This window comes from Haliotis cracherodii, unplaced genomic scaffold (genome assembly GCF_022045235.1).
Source record: "Haliotis cracherodii isolate W230 unplaced genomic scaffold, xgHalCrac1.p SCAF_10, whole genome shotgun sequence".
In the NCBI taxonomy this organism is placed as follows: domain Eukaryota; kingdom Metazoa; phylum Mollusca; class Gastropoda; order Lepetellida; family Haliotidae; genus Haliotis; species Haliotis cracherodii.
In genome coordinates this window covers 55,667,026-55,683,807 of record NW_027266265.1, presented here as the reverse complement: position 1 = coordinate 55,683,807, position 16,782 = coordinate 55,667,026, and the positions used below count along the sequence as shown (strand labels likewise).

At 40.3% G+C, this 16,782-nt stretch overlaps 2 protein-coding genes across 2 annotated transcripts in view; both read left to right on the top strand.

Annotated features, from left to right (window-relative positions):
- The window catches only part of LOC139453910 (serine-rich adhesin for platelets-like), a 30,167-nt gene extending 16,186 nt beyond the window's left edge, over positions 1-13,981 (top strand). Inside the window, exons 11-20 of the mRNA XM_071235356.1 lie at positions 498-609; positions 1,787-2,013; positions 2,972-3,083; positions 4,261-4,487; positions 5,446-5,557; positions 6,279-6,354; positions 7,142-7,276; positions 10,220-12,021; positions 12,122-13,788; positions 13,958-13,981. Of these exons, the coding sequence (XP_071091457.1) occupies positions 498-609; positions 1,787-2,013; positions 2,972-3,083; positions 4,261-4,487; positions 5,446-5,557; positions 6,279-6,354; positions 7,142-7,276; positions 10,220-12,021; positions 12,122-13,788; positions 13,958-13,981 (4,494 nt within the window). The remainder of the gene's footprint in view (positions 1-497; positions 610-1,786; positions 2,014-2,971; positions 3,084-4,260; positions 4,488-5,445; positions 5,558-6,278; positions 6,355-7,141; positions 7,277-10,219; positions 12,022-12,121; positions 13,789-13,957) is intronic.
- A 19-nt stretch (positions 13,982-14,000) lies between these two features.
- On the top strand, positions 14,001-15,262 carry LOC139452689 (dentin sialophosphoprotein-like). Its single transcript, XM_071234242.1, has 2 exons — positions 14,001-14,851; positions 15,154-15,262. Exons 1-2 carry the CDS (start codon positions 14,001-14,003, stop codon positions 15,260-15,262), a joined length of 960 nt encoding a protein of 319 aa, XP_071090343.1.
- The last annotated feature ends 1,520 nt before the right edge of the window (positions 15,263-16,782 follow it).

Here is a 16,782-nt window from a genome sequence, read left to right as displayed (position 1 = left end):
TAGACAATGGGTTAAACAGTTCGTTCGTCTCGTCGAAGACACGGTTTCGATTCTCCACATGAATAAAATGTGTGAAGCCCGTTTCTGGTGTCCGCCGCCGTGATATTGCTAGACTATTGCTAAAAACGGTGGAAAACAATACTCATTCACTCGTCCATGTTAAGCCGAATCTATTTCATGTGATTCAAAAGTGGGAAAACGAGTAATTCAGAAGGAATACATCACATCAGATTTATTTGTTTGTTGTTAAATGTCAGTCATAAATTGTTTAGCTATATGACGGCGTATTGCAAATAACGTAGTCTTTGCTTGACAAACAATAATTGATAGTATAATAAAAGTGACAAAACTTTTTCCATATTTGTAAGAAAAGAGATAGGATTTAGCATGTGCCAATTAGACCTCAATACAGGATCCATGACTTCCGACTTCCATATTGTCTATTGAATGTTGTTATGTTACATAAGCCTTAATAACCTCGCTCATTCTTCATTTAGGTCTGTAACACTGAATCACGACTGATAAATGTGACCCTCACAAGTGTTGATAAAGGATCTTTAGTAACCACGCCTGTCAGCAAGTTTGTCCAGGTGCTCGATGACGATGGTGGTGAGTCAATATAATTAATCAAACTGTTCAATACCCTTTAATATGCTAATCTATTTTTTACTACATACAGTGGTATCTACAAATGTTAGATCTAATAAAGGTAAATATCAAGTTCAAATGTCATCATAAATGTGTCTCGTTGCATCAATTCATTCAATTTAATTGGAAATAATACACGGGAAAGGTTGTACAATGTTTCTGTAAATAAAGTGCTTTACAACGATAATTGTCTTGTCCTTTACATGTATGTGCCCAGTGAAGAATACAACATGTCATGGGTCAGCTTCTGATGTTGTTATATTAAGTATTAGCATTACGAATACAACATGTTGAAAAACATGTATGCAAATGATGATGCAAAAAGAAGTTGCATGTCTTTTGGGGTCATCATAAATGCAAATACTGTTGTAAATTTATAGAAACAAACTCAAGACAGCGTGTTTCCTGTTAAACGTGCTATTATATTATCCGTCCATATAATTAGTTTGGCACATATCATAAGGTCAAATATCAAGGTCATTTGTCATAACTTTTCACTTGTCTAATCAACCGACTGTTGTTTGTCCTAATTATATTGGTATGGTTGCCTTTCATTGAACCCCATCATGAACCATCAGAGTGTAAAGATTGCAGCCAATGTGTGGAGGTTGTTTTAGTTATGATCTGTTTCAGATTGGACCGAATGGACAACTATACTAGGCGTCTGTGATTGTGCCACCAGCACCCAACCACGGACAAGGAATAGAACATGTGATGACAAAGGACAGTCATTTCGAACCTGTGTTGGAGACTCGAGCGTGATGGACACCATCGATTGTTCTGGCGATCCAAGTTGCACATCTACAGGTGCCTATCAGTTACTTTCTACTGATATGCTTGATATATTTTTCGGTATCCTGCAGCCTCACTGACACGAGACGTTTATTCACCCCCAGTATGGATATACCTATAACTTCGGTATCGAATAGGATTTCAACTTTCAGCATAATCCTAATGCAAACGATTTAAATTTGTTTGGGGAGATGGTACCAATGACTGCCAATCTGAAATATCTAGATCACAACTTCAGGCTTTTTAGGATAAGTTTGTTGTCATTTGTAGACGTAGATATGTACATACTATTCAGTATTAGAAAAAAAACATAATTTGTAAAACTGCAATCATTTTTTATCTGCAGATTTTATTGCCTTCATTCCTGATACGGAGTACATCTTTGAGAACAGGACCGAAAACTGTGTCACATTGATGCGGGCAGGAAGTGCGAATGGCGATATCACAGTTTCCTACACCATCGGAGGAATAGGAATCACATCCCCTGAAGATTTTGTGTCTGGGGATTTCCAAATACTTTATCCTGCAGCTTCAAGCACAATAAAAATCAACGTAACATTTAATGATAACACAGTAAGTTCTTGTTCAAATGTTCAGACATATTTCCTTTCACTTGAGAACCTATTTTTCATTTTTTTTAGAAAGGATTGATACACAGGACAGAATACGCTAATGTTCAAAGCACATTGCTCGATCCCATTGTGAAAAGGACATGATTAACAGGATTGATGTGACATTGTGGTTGTACTGCTTCATCCACAGGAACCTCTGAGCGTTTTGAAAATTGGTATATATTCTGACATGTGCTTAGAAAATTTGAAAGTGACAAACATGAAATGATAATCAATAACCTAAATTAGGACAAAAGTTACAACTTTGCATATTTGTAACACATTTCTGTAAACTACACATTTGTTTCATAATATGATGAATCACTGAAATTAAAATATCCAAATACATGATTGTCCATGTAGTTGAACAGCGTTTCAACACCATATCAACGAATATTCGTTAAGCAGGAGACTGTGGGGTAGACAATGGGTTAAACAGTTCGTTCGTCTCGTCGAAGACACGGTTTCGATTCTCCACATGAATAAAATGTGTGAAGCCCGTTTCTGGTGTCCGCCGCCGTGATATTGCTAGACTATTGCTAAAAACGGTGGAAAACAATACTCATTCACTCGTCCATGTTAAGCCGAATCTATTTCATGTGATTCAAAAGTGGGAAAACGAGTAATTCAGAAGGAATACATCACATCAGATTTATTTGTTTGTTGTTAAATGTCACAGTCATAAATTGTTTAGCTATATGACGGCGTATTGCAAATAACGTAGTCTTTGCTTGACAAACAATAATTGATAGTATAATAAAAGTGACAAAACTTTTTCCATATTTGTAAGAAAAGAGATAGGATTTAGCATGTGCCAATTAGACCTCAATACAGGATCCATGACTTCCGACTTCCATATTGTCTCATTGAATGTTGTTATGTTACATAAGCCTTAATAACCTCGCTCATTCTTCATTTAGGTCTGTAACACTGAATCACGACTGATAAATGTGACCCTCACAAGTGTTGATAAAGGATCTTTAGTAACCACGCCTGTCAGCAAGTTTGTCCAGGTGCTCGATGACGATGGTGGTGAGTCAATATAATTAATCAAACTGTTCAATACCCTTTAATATGCTAATCTATTTTTTACTACATACAGTGGTATCTACAAATGTTAGATCTAATAAAGGTAAATATCAAGTTCAAATGTCATCATAAATGTGTCTGGTTGCATCAATTCATTCAATTTAATTGGAAATAATACACGGGAAAGGTTGTACAATGTTTCTGTAAATAAAGTGCCTTACAACGATAATTGTCTTGTCCTTTACATGTATGTGCCCAGTGAAGAATACAACATGTCATGGGTCAGCTTCTGATGTTGTTATATTAAGTATTAGCATTACGAATACAACATGTTGAAAAACATGTATGCAAATGATGATGCAAAAAGAAGTTGCATGTCTTTTGGGGTCATCATAAATGCAAATACTGTTGTAAATTTATAGAAACAAACTCAAGACAGCGTGTTTCCTGTTAAACGTGCTATTATATTATCCGTCCATATAATTAGTTTGGCACATATCATAAGGTCAAATATCAAGGTCATTTGTCATAACTTTTCACTTGTCTAATCAACCGACTGTTGTTTGTCCTAATTATATTGGTATGGTTGCCTTTCATTGAACCCCATCATGAACCATCAGAGTGTAAAGATTGCAGCCAATGTGTGGAGGTTGTTTTAGTTATGATCTGTTTCAGAGTGGACCGAATGGACAACTATACTAGGCGTCTGTGATTGTGCCACCAGCACCCAACCACGGACAAGGAATAGAACATGTGATGACAAAGGACAGTCATTTCGAACCTGTGTTGGAGACTCGAGCGTGATGGACACCATCGATTGTTCTGGCGATCCAAGTTGCACATCTACAGGTGCCTATCAGTTACTTTCTACTGATATGTTTGATATATTTTTCGGTATCCTGCAGCCTCACTGACACGAGACGTTTATTCACCCCCAGTATGGATATACCTATAACTTCGGTATCGAATAGGATTTCAACTTTCAGCATAATCCTAATGCAAACGATTTAAATTTGTTTGGGGAGATGGTACCAATGACTGCCAATCTGAAATATCTAGATCACAACTTCAGGCTTTTTAGGATAAGTTTGTTGTCATTTGTAGACGTAGATATGTACATACTATTCAGTATTAGAAAAAAAACATAATTTGTAAAACTGCAATCATTTTTTATCTGCAGATTTTATTGCCTTCATTCCTGATACGGAGTACATCTTTGAGAACAGGACCGAAAACTGTGTCACATTGATGCGGGCAGGAAGTGCGAATGGCGATATCACAGTTTCCTACACCATCGGAGGAATAGGAATCACATCCCCTGAAGATTTTGTGTCTGGGGATTTCCAAATACTTTATCCTGCAGCTTCAAGCACAATAAAAATCAACGTAACATTTAATGATAACACAGTAAGTTCTTGTTCAAATGTTCAGACATATTTCCTTTCACTTGAGAACCTATTTTTCATTTTTTTTAGAAAGGATTGATACACAGGACAGAATACGCTAATGTTCAAAGCACATTGCTCGATCCCATTGTGAAAAGGACATGATTAACAGGATTGATGTGACATTGTGGTTGTACTGCTTCATCCACAGGAACCTCTGAGCGTTTTGAAAATTGGTATATATTCTGACATGTGCTTAGAAAATTTGAAAGTGACAAACATGAAATGATAATCAATAACCTAAATTAGGACAAAAGTTACAACTTTGCATATTTGTAACACATTTCTGTAAACTACACATTTGTTTCATAATATGATGAATCACTGAAATTAAAATATCCAAATACATGATTGTCCATGTAGTTGAACAGCGTTTCAACACCATATCAACGAATATTCGTTAAGCAGGAGACTGTGGGGTAGACAATGGGTTAAACAGTTCGTTCGTCTCGTCGAAGACACGGTTTCGATTCTCCACATGAATAAAATGTGTGAAGCCCGTTTCTGGTGTCCGCCGCCGTGATATTGCTAGACTATTGCTAAAAACGGTGGAAAACAATACTCATTCACTCGTCCATGTTAAGCCGAATCTATTTCATGTGATTCAAAAGTGGGAAAACGAGTAATTCAGAATGAATACATCACATCAGATTTATTTGTTTGCTGTTAAATGTCACAGTCATAAATTGTTTAGCTATATGACGGTGTATTGCAAATAACGTAGTCTTTGCTTGACAAACAATAATTGATAGTATAATAAAAGTGACAAAACTTTTTCCATATTTGTAAGAAAAGAGATAGGATTTAGCATGTGCCAATTAGACCTCAATACAGGATCCATGACTTCCGACTTCCATATTGTCTCATTGAATGTTGTTATGTTACATAAGCCTTAATAACCTCGCTCATTCTTCATTTAGGTCTGTAACACTGAATCACGACTGATAAATGTGACCCTCACAAGTGTTGATAAAGGATCTTTAGTAACCACGCCTGTCAGCAAGTTTGTCCAGGTGCTCGATGACGATGGTGGTGAGTCAATATAATTAATCAAACTGTTCAATACCCTTTAATATGCTAATCTATTTTTTACTACATACAGTGGTATCTACAAATGTTAGATCTAATAAAGGTAAATATCAAGTTCAAATGTCATCATAAATGTGTCTGGTTGCATCAATTCATTCAATTTAACTGGAAATAATACACGGGAAAGGTTGTACAATGTTTCTGTAAATAAAGTGCCTTACAACGATAATTGTCTTGTCCTTTACATGTATGTGCCCAGTGAAGAATACAACATGTCATGGGTCAGCTTTTGATGTTGTTATATTAAGTATTAGCATTACGAATACAACATGTTGAAAAACATGTATTCAAATGATGATGCAAAAAGAAGTTGCAAGTCTTTTGGGGTCATCATGAATGCAAATACTGTTGTAAATTTATAGAAACAAACTCAAGACAGCGTGTTTCCTGTTAAACGTGCTATTATATTATCCGTCCATATAATTAGTTTGGCACATATCATAAGGTCAAATATCAAGGTCATTTGTCATAACTTTTCACTTGTCTAATCAACCGACTGTTGTTTGTCCTAATTATATTGGTATGGTTGCCTTTCATTGAACCCCATCATGAACCATCAGAGTGTAAAGATTGCAGCCAATGTGTGGAAGTTGTTTTAGTTATGATCTGTTTCAGAGTGGACCGAATGGACATCTATACTAGGCGTTTGTGATTGTGCCACCAGCACCCAACCACGGACAAGGAATAGAACATGTGATGACAAAGGACAGTCATTTCGAACCTGTGTTGGAGACTCGAGCGTGATGGACACCATCGATTGTTCTGGCGATCCAAGTTGCACAACCGCAGGTGATTTTTGTATTTGGACCATTCAAATTAAGCCAGTTATATATAATCACCAGAGAATATTCACTTTCGAATATCCATCCAAACGGATTTCATTGTGCGTAAAAGGCAAAATAGTGGTGAAAAGTATATGAATGAATCACTGAAAATCAATGATGACACAAAGTGTCCGCGAAACCTGTTTTAGCTTCCAATGACTTTTGGTCAAAACTGATTGGAAACGAGGGTGGATTCGTTGGTTCTCTAAGCCTATTCTTATGTACACGTGATCTCTCACGACCACTACCCCTCGAGGCTCATAAAGTCAGCATCCAAAATTTGATTTGAAAATCTGTTCTTAATGGAGCTTATGAATGAAGAATAATTTTGGCTGGCCGTTTATGCACGATCTTTGAGTGTTTACAATCTGAAAGCAATTCGAGCAATTTCGCGAGGAGATTTTTTCCCAACAATAACATTATCTCCTTTCTCTCGAGATATCGAAAGGTCGTCCTCGTAAATAAGAGTCCATTATGTAGCTCTTCTTATAATACTTTAATACTCCCATGTTGAAACTATCAAAAGACAACGTTAGTTTATCCTGCGTTATCACCTTAAACCCCCACAGTTAAGTCTAGAATAAAACATGTATATGTTGTATGTCATTGCATAATTGATAACCATCCAATATCAGTAGTATAAACACACCAGAAATAATAGCACGCATTTATTCCCTCTTTGCATTTATTTCCCCGACTACAGCATTAACAACAACAACAACAACAACAACAACAACAACAACAACAACAACAACCACTTCAGTACCAACTACAACACCTTCACCAACCACACCTACGACAGCAATGCCGACTACAACACCATCGCCTACATCTACAGGTACTTATCAGTCACTTTCTACTGATATGTTTGAAAATACATAATCGTAGATATTCATGACCTGGTACGCCTTCTTTTTTTTATTATCCTGCATTATCAGTGATTACTCCTAATGCAAAAGATTTACATTTGATTGGAGAGATGGTGAACAGTACTGACTACGTGAAATATCTAGACCACAATTTAGGATTTTCTTCAGTCTTTAAGGCTAAGGTATTAGGAAGAAAAAAAACATTTCTACTATCTGTAATACTTTAATCATTTTTGGTCAGCAGATTTTATTGCCTTCATTCCTGATACGGAGTACATCTTTGAGAACAGGACCGAAAACTGTGTCACACTGATGCGGGCAGGAAGTGCGAATGGCGATATCACAGTTTCCTACACCATCGGAGGAATAGGAATCACATCCCCTGAAGATTTTGTGTCTGGGGATTTCCAAATACTTTATCCTGCAACTTCAAGCACAATAAAAATCAACGTAACATTTAATGATAACACAGTAAGTTCTTGTCCAAATGTTCAGACATATTTCCTTTCACTTGAGAACCTATTTTTCATTTGTTTAGATTTGATTACTACACATGACAGAATACGCTAATGTTCAAAGTACATTGATCGATCCTACTGTGAAAAGGACATGATTAACAGGATTGATGTGACATTGTGGTTGTACCGCTTCATTCACAGGAACCTCTGAGCGTTTTGAAAATTGGTATATATTCTGACATGTGCTTAGAAAATTCGAAAGTGACAAACATGAAATGATAATCAATGACCTAAAATGGGACAAAAATTACAACGTTGCACATTTGAGAGATATATATTAGGTCTGTAAATTACACATTTGTTTCATTATATGATGAATCACTGAAAATAAAATATCCAAATACATGTTTGTCCATGTAGTTGAACAGCATTTCAACACCATATCAACGAATATTCGTTAAGCAGGGGGCTGTGTGGTACACATGGGTTAAACAGTTCGCTGGTTCCATCGAAGACACGGTTTCGATTCTCCACATGAATAAAATGTGTGAAACCCGTTTCTGGTGTCCGCCGCCGTGATATTGCTAGACTATTGCTAAAAACGGTGGAAAACAATACTCATTCACTCGTCCATGTTAAGCCGAATCTATTTCATTTGATTTAAAAGTGGGAAAACGAGTAATTCAGAATGAATACATCACATCAGATTTATTTGTTTGTTGTTAAATGTCACAGTCATAAATTGTTTAGCTATATGACGGCGTATTGCAAATAACGTAGTCTTTGCTTGACAAACAATAATTGATAGTATAATAAAAGCGACAAAACATTTTCCATATTATCAAGAAAGGAGATAGTATTTGGCATGTGCCAATTAGACCTCAATACAGGATCCATGACTCCCGTCTTTGATATTGTCTCATTGAATGTTGTAATGTTATATAAGCCTTATTAACCTCGCTCATTCTTCATTTAGGTCTGTAATACTGAATCACGACTAATAAATGTGACCCTCACAAGTGTTGATAAAGGATCTTTAATTACCACGCCTGTCAGCAAGTTTGTCCAGGTGCTCGATGACGATGGTGGTGAGTCAATATTATTAATAAAAAAATTCAATACCCTTCATTATACAAATGTATTTTTACAACATGTAATGGTATTTAAAACTGTTAAGATCTAATAAAGGTAAATATCAAGTTCAAATGTCATCATAAATTTGTCTCCTTACACCAATTCATTCAATTTAACTTGAAATAATCCATGGGAAACGTTGAGCACTTTGTAAGTAAAGTGTTTTTTCAACAGTAATTGTCTTGTCCTTTACATGTATGTGCCCAGTGAAGAATACAACATGTCATGGGTCAGCTTCTGATGTTATATTAAGTATTAGCATTACGAATACAACATGTTGAAAAACATGTATGCAAATGTTGATGCAAAAAGCGGTTTCATGTCTTTTGGGGTCATCATGAATGCAAATACTGTTGTAAATTTATAGAAACAAACTCAAGACAGCGTGTTTCCTGTTAAACGTGCTATTATATTTTCCGTCCATATAATTAGTTTGGCACATATCATAAGGTCAAATATCAAGGTCATTTGTCATAACTTTTCACTTGTCTAATCAACCGACTGTTGTTTGTCCTAATTATATTGGTATGGTTGCCTTTCATTGAACCCCATCATGAACCATCAGAGTGTCAAGATTGCTGTCAATGTGTGGAGGTTGTTTTAGTAATGATCTGTTTCAGAGTGGACCGAATGGACAACTATACTAGGCGTCTGTGATTGTGCCACCAGCACCCAACCACGGACAAGGAATAGAACATGTGATGACAAAGGACAATCATTTCGAACTTGTGTTGGAGACCCGAGCGTAATAGACACCATCGATTGTTCTGGCGATCCAAGTTGCACCACCGCAGGTGATTCTTGTATTTGTTGTTTCTGGTTTCTCACGATCACTTCCCCTCGAAGTTAAAAAAGCCAGCATCCAAAAGGGAATTTGATTTGGAGATCTGTTCTTAATGGACATTATGAATAAAGAATATTATAAGCTTGCAGTTTGTGACCGATTTTGAGTGTTTAAAATCTGAGATCAATTTCGAGCAATTTTGTTTTGAGATTTTGTTCTCCTTCTCTCGGGATATCAGAGTAAATTGTGTGATCCACGCGTGTTGATACTATCAAAAGATAATGTTTGTTTATGCCGCGTTATTATCACTTAAAAAAACCTAAGTTAAGTCAAGAGTAAAACATTCATACATGGTATGTCATTGTATAATTCATATCCATCTAATACCATTAGTATAAATAAACTTGAAATAAGAGCACGCATTTGTTCACTCTTTGCTTTTATTTCCCCGACTTCAGCTTTGACAACAACGACATCAATACCAACAACAGCACTTCCCACAACTACGACTTCAGTTGAAACAACAACCATGATAGCATTGTCAACTACAACGCCATCACCAACCACAACCACGTCATCAGTACCCACCACAACTCCCTCACTTACCACAACAACGAGATTAATACCGCCCACAACACCGTCACTAACGTCAACCACATCAGTGCCAACCACAACACAATCACTAACCACAACTACGATGGCAATACCGACCACAACACCTTCACAAACCACAACTACGATTTTACAACCCACCACAACACAACCACTTACAAATACAACATCTTCACCAACCACAACACCCTCATTTACCACAACATCGATATCGATACCATCTGCAACACATTTATCAACCACAACAACAACGTCAATGCCAACCACAACACCTTCACCAACCACAAAAAAAACGTCAATACCGGCCACAACACCATCACCAACCACAACCACAACCACGATGTTACAACCAGCCACAACACCATCACCAACCACAACTACGACATCAGTACCAACCACAACACCCTCACTTACCACAACTTCCATATCGATAACATCTGTAACACCATCACAAACCACAACAACGACATCAATACCAACCACAACACCATCACAAACCACAACTACGGCATCAGTAACACCCACAACACCTTCATCAATCACAACTACATCATTGCAAACCACAACACCCTCAATTGCCGCAACTACGACATCGATAACAACTACAACACCTTCACAAACCACACCTACGACATTAATACCAACCACAACACCATCACAAACCTCAACTACGATGGCAATACCGACCACAACACCATCACAAACCACAACTACGACATCAGTACCAACCACAACACCATCACAAACCACAACTACGATGACAATACAGACTACAACACCATCACAAACCACAACAACGACATCAGTACCAACCACAACACCATCACAAACCACAACTACGACATCAGTACCAACCACAACACCATCACAAACCACAACTACGATGGCAATACCAACCACAACACCATCACAAACCACAACAACGACATCAGTACCAACCACAACACCCTCATTTACCACAACTTCGCCATCGATACCAACGGCAACAACTTCATCAACCACAACTACGACATCACTACTAACCACAACACCTTCACAAACCACAACTACGACATCAATACCAACCACAACACCCTCATTTACCACAACTACGACATCAGTACCGACCACAACACCATCACAAACCACAACTACGACATCGATACCAAGCACAACACCATCACAAACCACAACTACGATGACAATACCGACTACAACACCATCACAAACCACAACTACGACATCAATACCAACCACAACACCGTCACAAACAACAACTACGATGGCAATACCGACCACAACACCATCACAAACCACAACTACGATGGCAATACCAACCACAACACCATCTCAAACCACAACTACGACATCGATACCAAGCACAACACCGTCACAAACAACAACTACGATGGCAATACCGACCACAACACCATCACAAACCACAACTACGATGGCAATACCAACCACAACACCATCACAAACCACAACTACGACATCAATACCAACCACAACACCATCACAAACCTCAACTACGATGGCAATACCGACCACAACACCATCACAAACCACAACAACGACATCAGTACCAACCACAACACCACCACAAACCACAACTACGACATCAGTACCAACACCAACACCATCACAAACCCCAACTGCGACATCAGTACCAACCACAACACCATCACAAACCACAACAACGACATCAGTACCAACCACAACACCATCACCAACCACAACTACGATGGCAATACCGACCACAACACCATCACAAACCACAACTACGACATCGATACCAAGCACAACACCGTCACAAACCACAACTACGATGACAATACCGACTACAGCACCTTCACAAACCACAACTACGACATCAATACCAACCACAACACCATCACAAACAACAACTACGATGGCAATACCGACCACAACACCATCACAAACCACAACTACGATGGCAATACCAACCACAACACCATCACAAACCACAACTACGACATCAATACCAACCACAACACCATCACAAACCACAACTACGATGGCAATACCGACCACAACACCATCACAAACCACAACAACGACATCAGTACCAACCACAACACCATCACAAACCACAACTACGACATCAGTACCAACCACAACACCATCACCAACCACAACTACGACATCAATACCAACCACAACACCCTCACAAACCACAACTACGATGGCAATACCAACCACAACACCATCACCAACCACAACTATGATGGCAGTACCGACCACAACACCATCACTAACCACAACTACGGCATCAATACCAACAACAACACCATCACAAACCACAACTACGACATCAATACCGACCACAACACCATCACAAACCACAACTACGGCATCAATACCAACAACAACACCATCACAAATCACAACTACGACATCAATACCGACCACAACACCATCACAAACCACAACTACGACATCAGTACCAACCACAACACCGTCACAAACAACAACTGCGATGGCAATACCAACCACAACACCATCACAAACCACAACTACGACATCAATACCGACCACAACACCGTCACAAACCACAACTACGATGACAATACCGACTACAGCACCATCACAAACCACAACTACGACATCAATACCAACCACAACACCATCACAAACAACAACTACGATGGCAATACCGACCACAACACCATCACAAACCACAACTACGACATCAATACCAACCACAACACCATCACAAACCACAACTACGACATCAATACCAACCACAACACCATCACAAACCACAACTACGATGGCAATACCGACCACAACACCATCACAAACCACAACTACGACATCAGTACCAACCACAACACCATCACAAACCACAACTGCGACATCAATACCAACCACAACACCATCACCAACCACAACTACGACATCAATACCAACCACAACACCCTCACAAACCACAACTACGATGGCAATACCAACCACAACACCATCACCAACCACAACTATGATGGCAGTACCGACCACAACACCATCACCAACCACAACTACGGCATCAATACAAACAACAACACCATCACAAACCACAACTACGACATCAATACCGACCACAACACCATCACAAACCACAACTACGGCATCAATACCAACAACAACACCATCACAAATCACAACTACGACATCAATACCGACCACAACACCATCACAAACCACAACTACGACATCAGTACCAACCACAACACCGTCACAAACAACAACTGCGATGGCAATACCAACCACAACACCATCACAAACCACAACTACGACATCAATACCGACCACAACACCATCACAAACAACAACTACGATGGCAATACCAACCACAACACCATCACAAACCACAACTACGACATCAGTACCAACCACAACACCCTCATTTACCACAACTTCGCCATCGATACCAACGGCAACACCTTCATCAACCACAACTACGACATCACTACCAACCACAACACCATCACAAACCACAACTACGACATCAGTACCAACCACAACACCCTCATTTACCACAACTTCGCCATCGATGCCAACGGCAACACCTTCATCAACCACAACTACGACATCACTACCAACCACAACACCTTCACCAACCACAACTACGACATCACTACCAACCACAACACCTTCACCAACCACAACTACGACATCAGTACCGACCACAACACCGTCACTAACTACGACAACTTGGGCAGCATGGTCGGCACCATCACCATGGACAGCATGGACAGCGCCTACACCATGGACAGCATGGACAGCGCCAACACCATGGACGGCATGGACGGCATCAACACCATGGACATCATGGGCAGCGCCAACACCATGGACGGCATGGACGGCATCAACACCATGGACAGCATGGACAGCGCCAACACCATGGACATCATGGACGGCATCAACACCATGGACAGAATGGACGGCACCAACACCATGGACAGCATGGACAGCGCCGACACCATGGACAGCCTGGACGGCACCAACACCATGGACAGTTTGGACGGCACCAACACCATGGACATCATGGACGGCACCAACACCATGGACAGCCTGGACGGCACCATCACCATGGACAGGCTGGTCGACACCAACACCATGGGCAGTTTGGACGGCACCAAAACCATGGACAGCATGGACGGCACCAACACCATGGGCATCATGGACGGCACCAACACCATGGACATCATGGATGGCACCAACACCATGGACAGTTTGGACGGCACCAACACCATGGACATCATGGACGGCACCAACACCATGGACATCATGGACGGCACCAACACCATGGACATCATGGACGGCACCAACACCATGGACATCATGGACGGCACCAACACCATGGACATCATGGACGGCACCAACACCATGGACAGCCTGGACGGCACCAACACCATGGACATCATGGACGGCACCAGCACCATGGACATCATGGACGGCACCAACACCATGGACAGCCTGGACGGTACCAACACCATGGACGGCATGGACGGCACCTACACCATGGACACGCTTGACGGCACCAACACCATGGACAGATTGGTCAACGTCAAGTAAGTTTGGTACTGTACTCTTCATACTCAGAGATATGTGGATCATTCTGACGATTATATGAGCCTGAAGTAGTATCATATTCCACGACATGTACAATGGACCAACCATGTAATGTTCAGTCGAAGGGTGAGATTGAGACGGGGAAAGCGGAGGCGGGGTATCATGGATTCATTTCGAAAACAAGCACACAAAACCAACAAAAATCCTAACACAACCCAAATCGCAACCCCGACGGCAGTCCAAACCCACACGCCAGAGACGGTATATCATGTCTCATGACCCCTCCTCTCTCTCCTGTCAGGATGCTACGGCCCCTGGGGCTGTTGGGAACCAGGGACGTGCTCTGTGTCCTGTGGGGATGGCGTGACGGTGGAGAAGCGGACCAGAGAGCTGCTGGAATTTGCCACTAGTGACTGTAACGGCCCACTTAAAGAGCACAGACAAGCAACCTGCAATATGGGTGATTGTGATGGGGACGCAGGTGAGAGCCAGACAGGAAGATGCTATCAGATTGATTGCTACGTGCAATGTACATTTATCGCTTTTACAAGACTTGCACTTCAAATATTTTATTCTATTTTATCATCATCAGCATCATCATAACTATCATCATCATAAAACATCATAAAAAAGTATATATACTACCGACACTAAATAAGGGAAGCTATCGTTGAGGTGATATCAATAGGGAATACCGTACAAGAAAAGGAATCTTCCATTAAAACCCTGTTCTCTGCAGCCTTCCTGAAAGCAAGGAGACCTGTGAAGGGCGTGACCCTAACCGGGTACCACGAGTGGCAAAGATTGGGTTGGGCAAGGCAACACCTGCAAAGGACTGTGTTACAGTGTTACACCATGTTACAGACGAATCAATGTTTTGCCTGCGAGTCACTAATGGCAGAAAATGTTGTTGCCGACGTAGCGGTGAGCGGTATGCCAGGACAACAATTCATGACCATGATCAGCATTTGACGGTTGTACCATAGTATGGGTGGTATCAAACAGGGATTCTGATTTGGTTATGTTGATAGGACATTTGATTGCCCACTGACGAAATTTTGCTTCCTGTCGTCCTTCCGTCAGTCGTGGCATGTTTTCGCTGTTCACTTTCTGTGAGATTGTGATGGCATGCAAATGTCTTTCGGTCCCAGACTCTCACGTGTTGGGTTTTAGCGATGTTTCCATCTGCAGTACCTCATCCTTTAAACATAAATCAATCCCAAGCCATGCAGAAACGACCAATTCATATCTGATGTTAATTTTGTATGGATGTCGGCAACACTCTGTCAGATATTTACTGATGTCGGCAACACTCTGTCAGATATTAGCTGATGTCGGCAACACTCTGTCAGATATTTACTGATGTCGGCAACACTCTGTCAGATATTGACTGATGTCGGCAACACTCATATACAGAAATATATAAAGAGATATATTTATCTCACCTTACATTAAAATACTAGCTTCTGATTGGCTAAGGAGCGGGCAATTATTTTCCATGGTAGCCTGCTCATGTACCCCGCTTAGAAATCAATCGGAACACACCCTAGGTAACTTGCTTACCTCGCATAAGTATTGTTGAGCTGAAATGAACAAATGTTTATCCGAATGCATTACATAAAGAGAAGTAACACGTATCGTTTGCGTCGTCTGCTAGCTGTAAAAATGGCTGAATCGAAGCAAACTTCGGACATATACTGCGGGTCCGTATCAATGGATGTCCGTGAGAAAAAATGTTGTCAACCGATCCTTCGGGGCATTTGATGTGATGTAACCTGTGTGTGAGCCGAAGTATTCACCTTATGACGGCTCGGAGTACATCGGCCCACCCGCAGGGTACATCACACCTCATAGCCTTCGAGACTGTTGCGTAAAAAACAACAGCTTGCAATCACTTACTTGTATGGATAAAGTACCATTGATTGTGTGG